The sequence below is a fragment of the Dysidea avara genome, chromosome 11 (assembly GCF_963678975.1).
Source record: "Dysidea avara chromosome 11, odDysAvar1.4, whole genome shotgun sequence".
Lineage (NCBI taxonomy): Eukaryota > Metazoa > Porifera > Demospongiae > Dictyoceratida > Dysideidae > Dysidea > Dysidea avara.
Genome location: NC_089282.1, coordinates 26273381 through 26293632, shown reverse-complemented (window position 1 = coordinate 26293632; position 20252 = coordinate 26273381). Strand labels below are relative to the sequence as shown.

The 20252-nt window shown below is 37.4% G+C and overlaps 1 protein-coding gene across 1 annotated transcript; it reads left to right on the top strand.

Annotated features, from left to right (window-relative positions):
• The first annotated feature begins 18091 nt into the window (after positions 1-18091).
• On the top strand, positions 18092-19752 carry LOC136238503 (uncharacterized). The gene has a single exon (XM_066029039.1). It carries the CDS (start codon positions 18211-18213, stop codon positions 19657-19659), a length of 1449 nt encoding a protein of 482 aa, XP_065885111.1. The 5' UTR covers positions 18092-18210; the 3' UTR covers positions 19660-19752.
• Positions 19753-20252: the final 500 nt, after the last annotated feature.

Sequence of the window (20252 nt, the reverse complement as noted above, 5' to 3'; positions counted from 1 at the left end):
CACACGTGCACTACATCACACACACGCACTACACCACTCACACATGCACTACATCACACACACACGCACTACACCATGCACACACACACACACACACGTACGCACGCACGCACGCACGCACGCACGCACGCACACACACACACACACACACTGGATAGTACCTGACACATTGCATGTTTCCTCTTAACATCACTTAACTCCATACCATCAGTAGACAACACATCCATTCCATCACTAATCACATCCACCTCTCTCTCTCACACTGACGTACATGATCACACAGCACTCTCTCATCACACAACAACGTCAACTGCTCCACCACAGTCAGCCAGCCTTCCTGTATTGCACTCTTCTTAGCACACAAGTCTGTTACAATTTTAGATTGTGCTATCGCACTGCTAAGTGACGTGGAAGGCATGGTTGATGCTACAAATGTGTCAATCTGTTGCAGTAGGTTGTGCTTGATGTCAGCTTTGGACATGAACAAGTGATGAAGTTCCTAAATAGTAAAATAACAAGTTGATATGGCTCTTGTAATAAGGCTATATACGTAGGTGCTTAGCTAATAAGTCCACTTAAGTAGAAAAATTAATCAAACATGTACATTATAAAATAAATACATAAATGTTGTGTTGCAGTTATACACATGAAATCTCGTTAATTATAATTTCAATTATGTATCTCATAATTACCACCATATTTACTTGGTAAATGGTGCACCTTTAATAATTGCTGCACTTGAGTGTGCACATAATCGATTCCAAAATTAAGGGCTTAAACGTCATCTTCGAGCATTGAGTGGTGGCTGAGCTTGAGCAGTTACGTATCACATTGTTTTGGAACTAATTAACACCATGGCATTCAAGTAAATAAGGTATTTGTTTGGTAAATGAATGCGCAACAGTTGAGAAGACACTTTTGTTTGTTTATTTATTGTTTGTAAATAAACATTAAGTTTGTTTACCCCAATGAAATAATATAATTATTTCTTGCGTGAAAATTCTTTGAACAAAGTCTGAAGTAACTAACCTTCTCCGAGGTCCCTAGTAGAATAACAATTGATCAAGCCTATGATGGTGAGAAGTCTACGTACGTTTTAAGGAGGTTAAAATACAGAGGATATCTAAGGTCTCAGCATGGCTAGATTTCATTTTAAGGGGATTAAGTCTGTAAATTTTTCTGAGTTTTGGATACATGTTTCTGCCTCCCTGTATTCAAAGGATTAGGCCTTCTCACTGATAGAAACACTGATAGTACTAGGGTAATAATCATTATCAGAACACTCCTTTAGCTTCTTAGTTTATGTGTAGCATTCAGGCTTCCCTAAAGTATGTACGTGTTGAGCTGAATCCTCAAAATTATTAAATAACTCATGGATGCAATTGTACACGATCTTGAAATTTGGCTCATTGTAGTACTACTTGACCCACAAAAAAACATTTCAAAATCTTTTTGTTCAAATGTCTGACATAATATTTATGGCCAATCAAAATTTTCACAATACATTTCCTATGGGGAAGCCATATAAGTACAGTTTCCAGTACAGCCCTTTCCCGAACTTTTAATGGAGCCAAACTGTACGTGTCTATTGTTGACACCTTTGTTGTTACTACTAATCATCTGGTTGGCTGAAATGTTAACTCTGTTGAGAAAAAATCCACTTTTGATTTTTAGCTGTTTTTCAGGATTCAGCTCAATTTGTACATGCTATAAGTAGAAGGTGCCTTTCCAAAAAATCTTTACATTGGCATAGTTGACAGGATGCTTGTACCAACAGCTTATCTCCTTTTATAACAGCATTCAACTGCTAATTAATGCCTTCTACTGTACATCCATGATGCATGCATTGTATGTACTGTGGTATGCCAAAAAGCACCAGTCAGGCTGATCAAGCTTGTAACCTTAGCCACCTTGTCAATGGATATTATTATGATGGTAAGTCATCAATGGATGATGTATGGTACAGCTCAACTAGCATAAGCTCTCAATTATCGTCACACATCTACTATCGGTCAAAAAAATTATTTTAAAAGATGTATCATAACCATTGTTTTCTGGGCTCGTGTACTGTCACAAAAGCATAGTGCAAGACGTTTTGCGAGCATTTGACTGTTTTATTGTGTTTAATGGCTACTTTTTATCGTGAGTTAGGCCTTCTTACTACTCTAGTTACTAAAAATGCTATTATCATTGGTTACAGGTTGATTTGTGGAGTGCTTTATCCCGTTGACTGCTTAATAGGAAGAAGAAAGGGTTTAGGAGGCATAGGCACAATTCCCAAGACAACAGTAGTCCAAATAAATCCTGTCACCAGTCCAAAAGAAAATTATGGTCTGAAGGACAAATGTCTGGTGCCTTGAATGCGGTGACAAGTGGAGAACTAAAGCCTTCTGAAGCTATAGTTAATTATGGAGTATCTCGCCAAACTTTGAGAGACAGGCTGAGTGGATGGGTAATTTGTGGCACGAATCCTAGACCCAAGCCGTATTTGATGAAGAATGAGGAAGAAATACTAACAGACCACTTAATCCTTATAATCCTTATTTTTGTTAAAAATGGCAAAAAAGGTCATGCAAAAGGTCACTTTCCCCTTATGGGATTTTCCGGGACTTTTGATATGTTATAGAGCACATTTTTCTGTGCTAGAAACTGTTGAAACCATTTGTGTTGCAATTAGTTAAAGGTTAAACCATAAATGACTGGACTATTACAGCTAAACTAGGGTATGGAAAAACTAGAAGGCAAGTCATGGATTTGGTGGAGCAGTATATTAATGATAAGCCTGAAAATGAGAAGGAAGTGAAGATCAGCAGTGGGTGGTGAGACAAGTTTATGCTTCATTCTCTAATAGGATCACCTTTACAACTAACGTATGCCCGCAGATATGAGGAAGGGTTTTACCAGATACCCAGTATGAAGCTTGGCTGAAGGTCAACCATCCTGACCACTTGAGAGGCACTACTCATGCAGCAAGTCACAAGTGGTGGTAACACTCCTACATCTCATAGGAAGTCCAAAGCATGCTCTACTCAGTCAGCAACAGCACAACGATCTCCTTTGATGGAGCTACTTAATATGCCTGTAGCTAAAACATCTCAACCTAAACCAATGAATACAGGAGAAGCATGTGTTGTAACCAGTGCAGATTGTCTGAAAGCCTTGCAAGAGAAAGAGAATGAGAAAAAGAAAAAGGCTGAAGAAAAGGAACAATGAAAGCAAGAGTGATTGATGGAGAAACAATTGAAAGAAGAGCAATTGAAGCATATGTAAGAAGAGAAGGTACAAAAGGCAGCAATGAGCGAAGCAAAGTGCCTTGAAAAACAAACTAAGCAGCCATGACAGAGAAAGCAGAGGAGGAATGCACGTGTTGACGATGAAGCAGGAAATGTAACCCAGAATGTATTAACTTCACTTATTCTAGCAGAACAAGCATCTAATGATGCTGCAGATGATCACTATTCCTCAAATACAGCAGAAGACAATACTGGCAGAGGTACCTCAAAACGAAAACCTAGTAATCAAATGGAATCAGTTGTAAAGAGATCAAAAAACAATGTTGATGCTGAGATTGATGTTGACAGGTGTTGCGTATGTTTTGGCCACTTTGCTGATGATGCAGGCACAGGGAGGGAGTGGCTGATGTGTTGTACAAAATGGATACATGAAGATTGCATTGATAATGAAGATGTTGACATTCAGAAGTGTGTATTTTGTCCATTATGCTAGAGTTGTGTCAAAAATTATGTTAAAAATTCCATTAATCAAAAAATTTTAAATGTAGTGAAATTTTTGCACATAAAAATTGCATGAAATTTTGTTTGGGAGTTCCTTAATACTGATAATTACACGAGTATACTTGAAATTCTGAGATTTTTTGCGTATGGATCGAAATAGTAGAAGCATGCATTCAGAACTGCCAATAATTAATGTATGGCAATCATGTGCGTTGCCGATAATAGAGATAACCTGACGATAACTGAGTAACCATACCACCTGCTTCCAATGCCTATAACTTCTCAGTGGAAGGTCCTAGAAGACTGAAATTTGAAATGGTCGACACAAAGATCAGAGGTTACCTGTGAGTATTTTTACTGCCATCTGTATGGTTCCGTGTGGGCGGTGCAATCGCGGGTGCAAACTATGTCCGATAAATGAGAGCTTATGCTACAAGGTAATGTCTGCACGCATCTGAAACGACATTGAGATGCAATTGAAATGCAATTGAAATGCAGTCAAGACGCATGCAGAACGAGTAGCAACTAGCACGAATTATTGCACTAATGCAGCATAGTCCTATATTGGAAATGGATGCGCCATAATGAGGGTGTGATGTGTCTGAGACGTGAGCAAACATTACCTTGTTGCTGAGCTGTACAGTACCTTGATCATCTTATAATAAAGAGTAATACATCTTGGATGTTTCTTCAGCCAACCTGCTCCCAAACTCTCCAAATGCACTAATGTTAGAAAGTAAAGTGGACAAAACTTTTGGCAGTCTCAGATCAAAAGAAAAATGTTACAGGCAACACTTTGTTGAGGATGTGGGTTAAACCACTTCAAACTGATGGTGTGAAGACAAAAGTGCTTTGTTGCTAAAAGGTGTTGATGATATCTCTTAACAAGTTTATCATTTGAGTTCCATGATGTTGACCATCAAAGATTAAATGATGGGTCTGCATAAACAGTGGACCCAGGGACTGGATCCAAGGACCTAGAATTCCAACTTTCGCAGAGTTTTAAATTCTCCACAATGTTTATAACATACAAGTCATGGGTACATGCAATCCCCTAGCTACCAAAGTTCAAAGTGCAAACAGATTAGTTTCAGTGAAATGTATACTGCTAATTACACTGAAAGCTTGACATACCACAAGGATTACAAAACAAAAAGTAATGAAACAAGGGTAGTCACCTACACCTGAAGATATACTAGTGAACATTTAATCCCTAATTCAGTCATGACATAAAAGGATGTAGGGGTTAAATGTCCACTAGTAAATCTGCAGGTGTAGATGACCACCCTTGCACATGGCTATGTACATGTCATCACAAATATGCTGTACGGTAATTACAACCAATAATTATAATTGTACTACGCCGACTAAGGCACAACTTCAAGTACACCAGTTATCATTTTTTTTGCTCTCCACCAAAACAGAGTGGCATATAGGCACGTAGATAAATTTCAAGGAGTAATGACATGACATATATATACAAAATTACATATCTGCTAGGAGTACATAAATCGTGTCAGTTTTAATTGCAGTACGTAGTTCTCATGACTGTGGAGTGACTGCAGTGGTGTTCTGTTTACACCCAGTATAGTAGCTTAACACCATATTCTTCATCGGCTCACGGATCTGTTTGAAATGTATCCCATACACAACAAGATGGAGGAACGGACTGAAGTAGATGACGTTCGGCCTAACAACATACTCCATTACATGGTGGTAGACTGAATCGTTGACCAAAAATCGGCCAGGGATATATATTGATATGACTACTAAAGTGATTAATGAATTGCACAGCAAAATCACAAGTAAAGTTAGTATTGGTTTCATGTGTTTCTTGATGGTGCATTGCTTCTGTCGTAAGGCCTCAACTTGGCTGGTAACACCAGATAGCCTTGATTCTTTCTGGATTTGTTTTTGAATTTGGAAAGACTTTGTAGCCAAGTACATGTTGAGCAACGTGGTGACCACTGCTTCCACTAAAATGGGGATGGCATAAGTTAGGATGACCCAAAGGAAATCTCTTCCTAGTTCAACACATATTCCAAACTCAGGGACTTCAAGATCAATACTAACAAACAGTGTATGGAATGAAACTAAAATAGCTAGTACCCATGATAAGCAGATCATTCCAGCGACAACACGATTGGTCATAATATTCTTGTACTTGAAAGGTAATCCAATAGCAATCACCTTGTCAATGGATATCATTATAAATGTGATATGGTAAACTATCACTGGGTGGTATGCAAAGTTTAATAGTCCACAGTGGATGATGTTTGTACCAGCAGCATATCCGATAATAGAAATACTGGCTGGGATAGTATCCCATAGTGCCAACACTATATCAGCGATCATCACGTTAGCTACAAGGATGTTGTGAGGTCGGTGTAGTCTCTTTGTCTTCTTGATGGTAACACAAACCAAACTAGCCATCAATATAATGATCAATGTTAAGGTTAACTTGAATATCAAAGAAATGTAAGGGAAGGCTCCATGTATAATAGGCCCTTCTTGATCACTGTTGTTGCTTTGATTATTACCTTGATCGTCTCCTGATCCAGAGTAAGACATCCTTAGATGCTCCTACAGTCAAACTATCATGAAGGCTAAATGTGAGAAAGTAAAGTGAACAAAGCCAAGTGTTTGCATGCCCTTAGCTCAAAGAAAACGTGCTACATGATTGTAAGGATTTACGATAGACCACTTCAATAAGATCTGTGAAATAATAGTCAATATCACCTATCTGGAATCAGTACATTTGCATTAACACTATTACTCCTTCATGCGTGACATGTAGATTCTCAACAAGCTAAATACTCAAATGTGATTGGCTACAGCAAAGTCATTTATTATCATGGAGCCTCACAAAGTCATATACAATGGACCATCACTATTCCATCCTGAAAAGTCAGTGAATCCATTGATTATACACAGATCCTAGTCAATTTCTCTAATCAGTTGAAAAGGTATTTTCATCAATTTGTATCAATCACCTACATATCTGACACAGGGCTAATGAAGAAGTCACATGCGAAGTGATGGCCAGAGTACAGTGCACGAGGAAACTCATCTTGGCTGCTAGCGCTGTCGTTCCTTTATTCCTCAGGTTAGCTGCCTGTATCATTCCTTTTGTACTGAGTTCCTACTGTGCAATGTGTCTAGTTCACTGCTCTTTTACTAAGCAGTGCGGCACCCACCACATTTACTGTATAATTTGCTAGCTACTTACTTCCCAATCATCACAAATCACTGCATCATTTCAAAGATACCATAGAATTTTACGGGCTCATTTTTCAAAGAGTATAGTGCGGTTTGATATTCTCCCTCCCCATTACATACTCTTGGTATTACTATGACTATAATTATTACGACAATAATTGTAGTAGCAATGCACACCACCTGGGTTGACAAAACTAGAAGTCTAGATATTAGAAGAATGTGTGAATCCCCATCCTGACTTCCTTGTTAAAGCCACTCTAGCTTAACAGACAATGAAACGTGCCGCTACATACCTGCAATATCAGGTAGCTAAATTTACTGTGTTTGTAAACTTTATTCTTTAATATCCTATCTGTGTTTAAATTATGAAAATAGTTTATAGCATTGCTGGAAATTTACACAATCTAATCATAAATTCTCAACTAGTACCATACAGTGTTCATAACTCACAAAACAAACAATCAATTTATAGCAAAATAAATTTTATATTCTAGGGGTGATTAATGGTTGCAAATGGGTTAATTAATTTAGGAATTGTGGTTTATTTAAAGAAATAGTAATCCCAATACCAAATAAATTTGAATGTTTAAGTGAATTATAATTATATGGATGCATGCAGAAAAGCAAATCAACATTTGTTCTAACACAAGTCACATTACATTGGTTTTTCAAGGTTGCTTTATAAATCAAACAACCTTTATTGACAAAAATTTCATCCTACTTTCATAGAGATGAAGATTCAACCATAGGATTGCATGATCCCCCAGTCCACCGCACTTCTTATATAGTAGCCACCACAACTTTTACTTGTGGGTTTTAGTTTGAAATTTGAACAAGACATTAAAATTAAAACAGGAACAAATACTTAATTAGTTTGTATGTTTATTTGATAAATTTTTTTGTGAGCAATGCCCATAGCTTATTGGTAACGTAATGTGATTGGTAATTAAAAATTACGTCAAGCTGATATTTAGAAAGTATATCAAACGGTATGGTCGTACCTTTTAAGTAGGGATCGTGGTGAATGTTTCGCGTGTCGCTCAAAATTCCGCCTTTAAAAATCATCCTACAGACATTGTATGTGGTGAAAATCACCTTTACGGAATAGTACTAGTCCATATAATACATAAATACAACAAAACACTTACAGGTGGCCGGATATAAAATTTTAAAAAATTGCCAAAAGCTCCAATTTTAGTATAACTGCCTCACTGCCTCACTCACTGACCATAGTCGCAAGCCTAGAGCCCAAACGAAGCAACGCACGGTCACCATTTTACGCTACAACAAAAAACTCATCGGCGAGATGTGCCTTTTGGAGTTCCGACGAGTGTACGCCGTGCGCCTTGTCTTTTCTTTTATCTTCAATCAGGCTGCTTGTCTTTTTCATCCAACGAAACCATATCGAGGTGTTAATTTTCCATATCAACACTTTCTTTAAGCAGCATACTAGACGCCACAAAATTATTTAAGGTGCTTAGAGTATGCTACTGTATGGAGGTACCGGTACTCCACGATAGGTCACAAGATCACGCCCATTCTTTATTCTACGTACATCGATCTATCGATTGAGACCATGCCCCTTTTACGCTAGCTGTATTTGTGACCACACACCTTCAAGTTGGTAGGCTGATTCGAGATACTCTAGTCTAATAATCGATCGAAACTACAATGAACACACCCGTTTTGAGTAAGCACACATCTTTTGCAGGCTGATTCTAGATACTCTAATACGGCAGTCACCCTAATGGAACAGTCACACATTTATAGCTAACTGTATGCTTTAACAAAAAAACTAAACAAACTAGTATATTAAAAATTAAGAATTTAAAAATGAAGCAGGGATTCAAGCGATAAAAAGTAGTGAAACAAGAGATGAACTATGGTAGTTATTACAGGATAGCCAGTGGGAAATCCCTACTTTGGCATGGTATAACAATTATTTTGTGTTCATTGCCAAAGTAGGGATTTCCCACTGAAATAACTACCATTGTTCATCTCTTTTTTCACTACTTTTCATCGCTTGGATCCCTACTTCATTTTTAAATTCATAATTTTTAATATACTAGTTTAATGAGGAGATGGGTTAAATCTGTTGTACACACATTAATTTACAAACGGTATTAAAATCAAGTCAAAACATCAATGATTTCGCATTTGAATTTATCACCATTGTAGTTGAATTTATTGGTTGTGCAAATGAATTAGTAACGTTTTCACAAGAGTTCGTCTGAAAAGTACAACTGTTCTACACAACACTTTCAATAATTCTTCAGCAACATTTGCAACTGCACTTCACCATTAGCGATGGGTATGGTTGCTTGTGAATTAATTAATTACTTCGCGCATACCGTAAGTGACCGGTTAATAGCCGTGGCTCACATAATAACCGCCCCCGGATATGCAACCTTGAATCAGTGTCATAAGAGCCGTTCTCAGATAAAAGCCACAGCTTGTATTTGAATAAGTGCAGCAAGTGTTATGCTCGTTTGTGCTTGAAGAGTAGGGGAGTTGTTTTAAGCCAGGAAATAGCGTTTGTGAGAGAAGACAAGTGGATAACATTACGTCAGGTACTTGAAATCCATATAGATGCCGTAGGTTAGTGGCACACAAGCCCACAGTACCCGCCCTCGGTTAGTAGCCATCTTCGCATAGTAGCCACAGGGTTTTCCTTGCTGAAAGTTATAGTAACTGCAGTTATTAACCGGTAAAACACAGTAACCAGCTTCAGCCACCCTCTAGTGTCTCAAGGGGTATTGTATTCTCCATGGTAACAATGATAAACACTATGATAAGCAGCTGGTTTCTTACAGTCAGTGTATAACAAATTCTTGTACACACGCAACTAATTCATTTGGAAAACTGACCAATCCAATTGCAAACAGGACAAACCCTTCTGAAAATGGTGAATTTAAATGGGACAAATTCAATTGCCATAACCTGTATAATTCTTACATTAATGTTCAAAATATGTCTTATAAATAAATTTTTCTATAGCTTCATGGCACTATGCTACCAAAGTAGGAGTGCTTACAAAAATTAAGGTAATCTTGTGGAGAATTTTGTATGGATTACAGTCCATTCATTGCTTAACCAATCAACATTTCAATGCAGCTTTGTACTTTTATATATAAGCATGCATAAAGTTTTTAATTGTGGGTTTTAGTTTATATCTGAATAAGTCTGCAATTTAATTGCAACAGTTCCTTAGGTAAAAACCTAAACATTTTTGAAAGGTATATAACTTATTGTAATGTTTAAGTGGTATATAATAGTTTGAGCGTTACTGTCAATTGCTAGAGAAATGTAATAGTTAGACTTCGAAACACAGGGTTCTATGGAATTTAGCAACATGAAGGCCTTGTGTTGTGGCAAAGTGAAGGTACTACAACAGGGCCTGAGGGATACTGAACCCTGTGTTTCGAAGACTAATGTAATTTAAACTTCAACTCATTGTTGTACCTTGACAGCTGCTTGTAAACAAGAAATGTAGCGTCCATCAGTCGAAACAAGCTCATTACACCTCCCTCTTGTTCAGTATGACTGTTACCATCCATTTAAACCTCCATGCTTTGCAGGTACATAATTGTCATGTTTTGCATCGCTCAAGATCATGGTCTCTATTAAACACGACTATGGCTCTACGAGATTTTGAGACCACATTTTCAGCCAATCAAATTGCAGTATCAAACTTGTTGAAGTCTAATATCATATATTTGCAGTCACTTAAGGAGTGAAATAGTGGTGAATGCATGTTCATACTATTGTTGGGTTAATCTGTAGGCCCTTCAAAAGACCCAACAGGATTCAACACTAAATGTATCAGAGGAATTGCACAGAATATGAATTAGGTGCATTAGCAGCATCAAAAGGGTGTCAACTTAAATTCCAATTTCAAATCTTTACACATGTTTTCACCTTCTGGTACCATGCTACAGAACAGTATGCTGATTTTTGGTATGGTCTACAAAGCAATAAACTGTTTAACTGATCATGTTGTGAACTACACTCAACACTGCTTTTATTTCACCATTTGTTAATACCAATTGTGGGTTTAAGTTTCATACTTGAATAAAACTGTAATGCTAAGATTGAGCAATAAGAACGCTGTTTTGTTGTGGCATATACGTAGCACATTTAATTGTAGATACAAAATATTAAACAAAGTGGCAGCAATTTCTACAAATTGGTTTCAATTCGCCACAAATCTAAATAGAAAGAATGTAGTATCAACCAAAATATGATCCACCAAATTTTATATCCAGTTAAAATTTCTGCCATCAAAATTTTGATTTTCTAAACATATTTGCATTGTATTTCATAGTTATATTGGTTAACTCACTCTAACTCTTTCCACAGTTTCATGGTAGCCAAGGAGATGCTTCGATTCTAAGAATTACTAGGCATCCTTTACAGACTTCAGTAGACCATTAAGTTGGCCATAAAGTTTTCCTATCTCTCGTTCTCGTTCATGTAACTGTCTCATCTTTTCCGCAGCCTTAAGATTGACCTTCTACCACAGGGTAGCCACATCAAACAGGTAGACCTAGCAATTAAGAATAAAAAAGATCTGATATACTATTGAAACAGCCTGATTAACATACATACATTAAAAAGTGACCATCTCAGCAAAAACCCGCATGCTTACACAACTTTCGAATTCTTTTTATGTTTCAGCAATATCTACAGTGTCCAAGGAGCAGATTACCAAATTTTCAGCCAATTCTGGTGAGTAGGTTAGAAATTATAGCGATAAAGAGTAGGACAGGTAAGGTGATCGATTTGTAATTGTACAGAAACTATACTGAAAAAATTTACAGGTGTTTACATTCGCAGCGATAACTTTCATTTGTATTAGTCTATATACCGTGTTGGGATTTGGCTTAAAATGTTTACCAGTGATATACAGTAGTTTTAGACCTGTAGTTACTTGCACATACATGTATGGAGACGGTTAATTATCAAAGAAATGACGTTTATGTCTACCACATCATAAACAAACGCACATAACACACATACCCCTTGGGGCTACAGAAAACAAACAAAGGTTTTGAACTCTCCATGAGCAGGCAAATAAGATGGTATGTATATCAGTCATATTATTTTGAGGCTTTTCCGCTGAGTAATGGCTCCATGAAAACTTGCACAATTTTTCCAGTAGCATACATAATTTCACCTAAAATTTTTAAATTTTGTTTTTCTCAATATGCATGCCTATGTGAACAATGCAGGTTTTTTTGCTGAGACAGTCACAAATGGTTAGAATATCAAATTGAAATAAATAAACATTAGACCCACAAGTCAAGCCGATATGGAACACAAACAACTTGTTTGAAGCAAATCAGTTTTATGAGCACGTAAGAGACACAGCTAAAACTAAATTAATCTTTATCATAATGGAGGACACAAAGAAACAACATACCTCTAGAGATTGCTTCAGCTTGGCTGGTATGCCACTGTTAACCTCAAGGAAGGTAGCATATTGATTATTTAGTGACTCTAATATCTTGTGTTATTCTAGTGTTTCTGACTGAATAGTCTGCAAGGGGAAACATATTGCAGTAAGGCCATGCACCAAAGAGATTACAAAGAATGTACGGTAGGGATTGCTCAGTAATTAATATTACAAAGGTATTTACATGAGCTGTTAAAAATAAAATGTACAAGAAATCCGTTATATTATAAGAGGTTTAAAACTTTGTTACTAGTCTTAAATCACACAAAGAATTGAGATGAAAGCTAATATGGAAGTTTATAAGTTCATGAGGTGAAGTCAAGGTATACAGGTTTATGTACATGAGTTTGTTGTCCCCATGTAGCTGACTTGCAATATACATACGTACATGTCAAACACACAATAAAGCAAGTGTTCAAGATTGGGTTATACTTTATAGGGTAGGCACATGAGTTTTATTTGCAAAGAAATAGATATGAAGAAGACAACAACAATAATAAATAAATAAGTCACAGCATCAGAAGTAATGTCTATATAATAAACCCAGTGGTTTGTTTCATATTGGCTTGGGTGACTAGTCACCCACAGCAGGCTATTTACCTGCATAAGGGCACGGACAAATAGCCCACATGATACATATCAGTTGTATCATGTGCCCTCATGATTTGCCTGATATGTACACCCTAGCCCAAGGGCCGCAGTACATATCAGGCAAATCACTCAGGCCTATGATACAACTATGACATAAATACACCATAAGGTTGTACTTACTTGACACTTGTTGATGGAGAAGTGTACTACTTCCTCAATATCAGGTATTGGTGGTAGTTGAGTGGAGTTCATCCAATCAACTAGTTCTAACAACTCAAAGTTTAGCCCATCAACTTGTGACAGTAGTTATTGCATCTCAACTTGTTTATCTCTCTCCATCTGTACACTGGATAACTGGATGTGAATACTCTTCCTCTTCGATTTGTCCTATGGGAATAATGTTTGTAAGTTAGTCTGCTCTGCTCTAAGCACTATACACATAACACACGCAAGCATGCACACATGTACACACACACACGCTAACACACACACACACACACACACACACACACACACACACACACACACACACACACACACACACACACACACTCACACACACAAAGCAAAAAAAGCCTTTAGCTGCCACTTATGTGGTCGTACCTACCCAGTGAAGCACTGGGACACCTGTGCGATACTCAGACGCTAGGAGTCAGTGCAGGCAAATCCTCCTGGGGCAGGACTAGTAACCCGCAGGAGGCTGTCCATGTTCACGTACGTTAACACACACACACACACACACACACAAACACGCATGCACTGACATGTAGCCAACTATTATAGTGCCCATTGGGAAAGATCTATCATCAAAAATTTTGCTCACATGAGTGTAAGAAAATAAACTTGCACACATGACTTTCCCAAAACAAGGAGCAGGTATGTACCTGGTTAATAGTAACGATATCATGGTCACAAAAACTGGAATTCTGATTGTTAATATTCTTGTAAACATTACATTACACTACTTCACACCAATATTAAAGATTGCAGTTAATTGTTTGCGCCAATAGTAAAATTGAGGTCAAACTTGTCAAAAATGCAAGATGGTACCAAAACTAATATTGCCTGCAACAACTTTATAGCACTTGAAATTGATTGTGGGTTTAAGTTTATGTCACAAAATTATATCATACATACGTAGATACTAACTTTTAGCAGTGATATCAACAAGCTACCATAAAAAAAGTAATTCTTTTTTACAGCTGTTTGTTACTTTATTTACTTGGTCGAACTCTGCAGCTTTTATTACCTTAATTCGCAATATTTAAGTGGCAACTACAGCATGAAAACAATGTTTTAGCTGTTGTTTTCATAATCAATTGTGGCACTACTAAAGTGCAGCGTTTAACCAAGTAATTATGGTATGTTAAAAATATTAGAATAAAGCGAAATTACAAAATACTTCAAAGTAGCTACAACTAACAAAGAAGTCTAGATTGCATGAAAACAAATTCCATACCAATTTAATCATGTGTTTCACGAATTTTTTTGCCTCTAGAAGTAACCCAGCAGGTTGAAAATAAATAAAAATGAAACTGCAGTTGAGTGCATGAATGACTGCTCTATTAGAGTATCTCAATCTTTGTAGGTGTAGGTGCTAAACCCTTGTAAAGTGAGATGTTTCATTTCCTGTCCTTTGCTACTACACTTGTACAATAGTTAAGATCCATAGTAACATTCTTTCTAAGAGATTATGTGTGTTTTACACAGGGTTGGGAGGTATTTAGATATTAGTAATTGCCAAAGGTATTTATTGGATACTGTGGCAGTCTTCTAAAATACTGAATGCCGATTATATTGCATGATTATTTTTTTAAGTAGTTTAATGGAGGCCATGTGTCATTTAACATTGAGGTTGGCACATGAAGTAGCACTGCAGACAATTTAAACTCTTGTAAAGCTGTGTAGATTGTTGATTTCTTCTTATACCTTCCTTTATGACAGCAAAATTATTTGTGCATCCAGCTTTATTTGGTAGCACAGTTTATTTGCTCCTTTAAAGCGAGTTAAGGTGTGAGAATAATTCTAAGCTTGTCCATCCTTTTCTGATTGCAAAGTAAAAAGGTATTTAGTAATACCGAGGTATTGTTCTCAATACCGTACCATTTTTGATGACATACCACCCATCTCTATTTTTACATAAAAATACTCTCAAAGTCTCAAATTTTAAATCTCTACATATACTGTTAGGTTAATTTTGTGTAGTTAACCTTCTAAAAATATCAAATCTGAGATTACGTGACCTGCAAAGAAAATACACAGGACACATTTATATAGTACAGTACAATGTGTTATAATTGATTGTTGGATTGCATACCTCAATCTTCTTATACATTGTATTTTAATGTTAATCTAATTTTAAGCTCATTGCATGCGTTATTTTGAAAATGTTGTCCGTGGTCTTGCCCAAACCCTCACGCATCACACACATTACTGCACATGGTTGTAATAACAAGTCTACCGGGTTTGGTAAACTTTTCCAAAAATTTTAATGTTAATATGTATTCGGACTCGAAAACACTGGCAAAACCAAATGGCTGGGACTGCATCTCTTATATATAGTGTAGGTTGTTGAAACTGATTGTGGGATTCATTAAAAAATTCAATGGAACAGTATAGACCCTATTGTAAATTACAAGTAGTAAGCATCTAATATTAAAAGATCATCAAATGTATTGTATACACAATCGTACATTATGATAATACTGTGTAGTATAGGGACAATGAAGTGGTCCTTGATAACAAATCAACTAAAAATCCTTCATGGCCACTTAACAGAATTGGTCAGGTATAATCAAGTCCACATGTGTCTTCAAAACGATCTGAAGTGCTTTCGATGAGGTGATACGAAAATTTATTGTAGCAAATTTTCTACCAACTGAATGCCTGCCCAATGCATTCAGTCAAGTGTAGCAGAAAACTGGCCACAGCTACAGCCTTACTTCATGAAAATTCCTTGATTTTTGTGGAGAAGAAACCTTTGACATGTTAAATATCCTACAATGTATGTGCTATTGTCTTCTACTGATTTTCCTTTGATCCTTCTTTACCATGGCCATCACTCATCAGTAGAGCTTCCATCTATCATTACACCCCAATGTATTGGAATACACATGTTATCACATGATGTTGCACCAAAACCTAGTACGCTTGTGATTTCGATGTTCGATTTATACAGGACGAATACGTAGGTATAGGACCTGTTCTACATTGTCAAGAAATATACACATGCAAGCGAATATTGTTTGTATTTGTTTCTAGGAATAGGCTAAACAATGTGTGCATTAAAATGATAGAATACAAGTACGTTTCTGTAGTCAGCATGCAGCTAATAGCATTATTACACTGCTCCTAGGTGCGTAATGAATTATTTTTAAAATTCTGGACACAAGACTAAAAACTTTTTGGTGCACTCATGATTATAGATCTTTCTTTGTCCCAGCAACAGCTTTAGTAGCCCTTTGTAATATAAAAACAGCAGATATCGTATGTAATGTTCACAAAAATGTACACAAACTAGAGTAAGAAAAAATTAGGAATTTTCTGTATGAGTAGGGACTACAACAATAAAAGGCACTGAACAAGCCACCGAGATGAAACGCAACTTGACAACTGATTATTTTAATCCCTACTTTAGCCATACATGAAACATATGGCAAAAGTAGGGATTAAAATGCATACACTCAGTTGTCGAGTTGCGTAGCGATACAGCAGGAAGAGCATATGTACAGTGAGACTATATGGTAAAAAATTACATTAATCGGACATAAGTCACGAAGGATACAAGCTATGGAAATGGAACTTGGCTCATTGTCTTCCTTATGAATTGGGACATTCAGCAAGCTACAGTGTATGGCCTACACACACCCATGCATTCAAGCAAGTAGGCTGATTTAACTTAGAAATGGTGACATTTACGTAATATTTTACCGTAATGTATCCACAACTTACGTATGTTTGCTTCATGGCACTGAGACAATACAAATTACAGGCGAATCCATCAGTCACTTAATTATCTCAAATTGAGCTTTTCTTCACTGTCTACTGAAGTAATTAAAATGCACATAAAAATATTTTTGTAGTATGCATTTTTACCCAATGTATTTCAATGCACGGTTTTGAATTATAATAAACCAGGCATGCTGGTCTAAGGCATATAGAGTCGACCACCCAAAACATTAGTATGGTCATATATTGTATCAAGACACACGGTAGTGTGTCATGCGGCCAAGAAAGCTGGCGACCACACTGTGAGTATATTTACAGGAAGAAAGAAAACAGCTTTTTCACGCATGCATCTGCTTTTTGAGAGAAAGCAACCCTGTGCCGGAAACCCAGTGAACCATTTTTGCTTATTACTGTGCGTACTTTTTAACTACATTAACTCTAGATAATATCTAGCTAAGCAGCAAGTTCTATCCTGTTCTTTGTGTGGAGCACGGTATTTAAAAAAATAATTTTTGCATCCAGTCACGAAATACTAAAACCGATATTTCTGTAAAGACAACAATCGTGCCTCCGGTTTCATGGTGGATCTAGCAATGGGATACCACAATGAACATCCCACAATGGTAGGGGGATCGATTTGTAAAAGTTGATTTTTCGGATTGCGGACCCTAACTTAGTGCATCGCCATGTGGTGCACCATGCATGGGTGCACGAAGGTGAAGGCTTGCTAAAATCTCGATTAATACCAGTTGCTTGAGCTGAGGGCCAATCCTAAGCAGTCCAGACCCTTCAGCTAGCCCCTCAGGGTAGTGGGCGCTTATAATTTCTAGGCATTGTAAGAGGCACGGATCAGTGACAGAGAAAGAGTGGTCTGGCTATGCGAGACTAGCCACTGTGACTCACAAAGGTATCTATAGTCAACTGTATAAATACTGTGAAGTATGTATATAAAATTCCACAAAAATCCGGGTCCTTGGGTTCCAGGGTCCTTGGTCCCCGGGTCCACTGCAAAAGGGATTACTAACAAGCTTAAGCATTTTTCCTTATTCTTTTGTCACTTCCTCATTCCTTTGTCATTCCTTTCCTCATTCCTTTGTCACTTTGTCGCTGTACTACGAAAGTGCTTTTTTCCTCATTCCTTTGTCACTCCCTCATTCCTTTGTCACTTTGTCGCTGTGCTACAAAAGGGATTGCTAACAAGCGCTTTTCTTCATTCCTTTGGTGCAAGTCGGTGTAAGGCAGTAGCAGTTGACAGATTGAAAAATGGATTGTGTTAATTCAACTACAGCAATAGAACAGGTTGATACAACAGGCAGTGTAGTGACAAACAGCCAGAGTACTGCTACTACCACTACTACCACTCATAATGTGCCATACCGTGTTGGAAAGTGGTTACCTTCTGATCAAGCAATCTTAGAGAACTGGTTAAAGAAGCATATCGAAGAAGTTGACAGCGCAGCACCACCCAAAGTTCCAAGTGATGAGGGAGATGATGAACCTGATTATGACTATCCTTTACATCCAGCTGTGCAGAGTTTCAAAGATGAAATAGAGAGCAATGCTGAGATTACAATGTTCTTCCATCAAATGTTTTCTCAAATACCAACAAAGTATAGCAAGACTCCAGTTGGCACACCCCAGGTTAGAAATTACCATCATATGCTTCAACTGATCAATCATGTTTTAACAAAGGCTCCGGAGTATCATGATCACGAAAGTTTGGTTGGCTTTCCCATCAATGCAATACTGGATTGGCCAATGGGAACAATTGGTGGTTATGCTGCCTTTCTGAATGCTAATGTCAATGCTCATTTCAAAAACATCTTGAATGCATGGGGAGAGTTTCTGAAGACAAAGGATTCTTGCAAAGTCTTGACAAAGGAGGGATGGTTCAGCGATGATGCCATGAAACAAATGTCTGGAGGAAGAGAAAAGTTTGAGAAAGAATTTAAATGTGACCCTAGCAAGGAGTACTATGGCTTTACATGCTGGGATGATTTCTTTACTAGAGAGTTTCAGCCCAATGTCCGTCCTGTGGCGGCCCCAGATGATAGTAAAGTCATTGTTAATGCATGTGAATCTGCCCCATACAAAATTGAACACAATGTCACAAAATGTAGTAAGTTTTGGATAAAAGGCCAGCCTTACAATTTGAAGTTTATGTTAGCTAATCATTCTCTTGCTGACGAATTCAAAGGAGGCACCGTCTACCAAGCCTTTCTCAATGCCTTTAGTTACCACAGGTGGCATAGTCCTGTTGATGGTAAAATAATTAAAGCATTTGTCAAAGATGGCACCTACTATTCTGAAGCACTGACTAAAAGCTTCATAAATTTTACAAAGAAGGAGCAGCCTGTTGAGAATCCCGACCCTGATCATTCTGCTCCTAATGATTCTCAAGGTTACATCACAGAAGTGGCAACAAGAGCTGTAATTTTTATTGAGGCAGAGAATCCTCATATTGGGCTGATGTGCTTTATGGCTGTTGGTATGGCTGAAGTATCCACATGTGACATCACTGTTAATGAAGGACAAAGGGTGAAGAAAGGAGAACAAATTGGCATGTTCCACTTTGGTGGCTCCACTCACTGTCTCATTTTTCGACCTGATATAAAGCTTGAGTTTCACTTGCATGGTAACCTAAAGCCAAGCATTGATGCAAAGAACATACCTGTTAATGCCAAGATTGCTACAGTACTAGCTGATAATTAGTTAACTATAGTAGTTTTGTATATAAGTAAAACACACTAGGTCTTGCGTTGTGTGAATGCAATTATTTGACAGTATAATAAGTCTATATAGCTGTTGCACTAAATTTGGGTACCAATGGCGGATCCACCTGGATGGGGAATTTGGGGCAAATGCCCCCTCTCTCACCTTGTGAAAGCGGAGCCAGCCACAGCTACTTGTGATTAAAATACTAAACTTTGTCAGGCCAAGATTAGTTAAGCTATACAACTCATGAAAATACGAACATTTTACTAGCAATTTCACCTGAAACCAAAGCTGTTAAATTGTTACCCAGCACTTTCATGTGCACTAAGCGCCTCTAAAATTAATTATCGTGTAACCCATTAAATAATTTTGTAGGCGCTTTGCTTATAGGTCTGTTTTAACCATTTTGCACGGAAGAACACACTAAAATAACATGGTATATTAACGTACAAGAAATACCAAAAGCGGCGATACACTCAACAAGGGATGCGCTTGTACAGAAATGCAGGCACTAAACAGCAAAACTGTTGAGTTGCTATTCATCAAAAACCAGGTTTCATGGGAAACCAGACCATGATATTCAGAATTAA

Coding starts and splice junctions, on each gene's coding strand:
- LOC136238503 (XM_066029039.1), top strand. CDS start 18,211: ATGGATTGTGTTAATTCAACTACAGCAATAGAACAGGTTGATACAACA.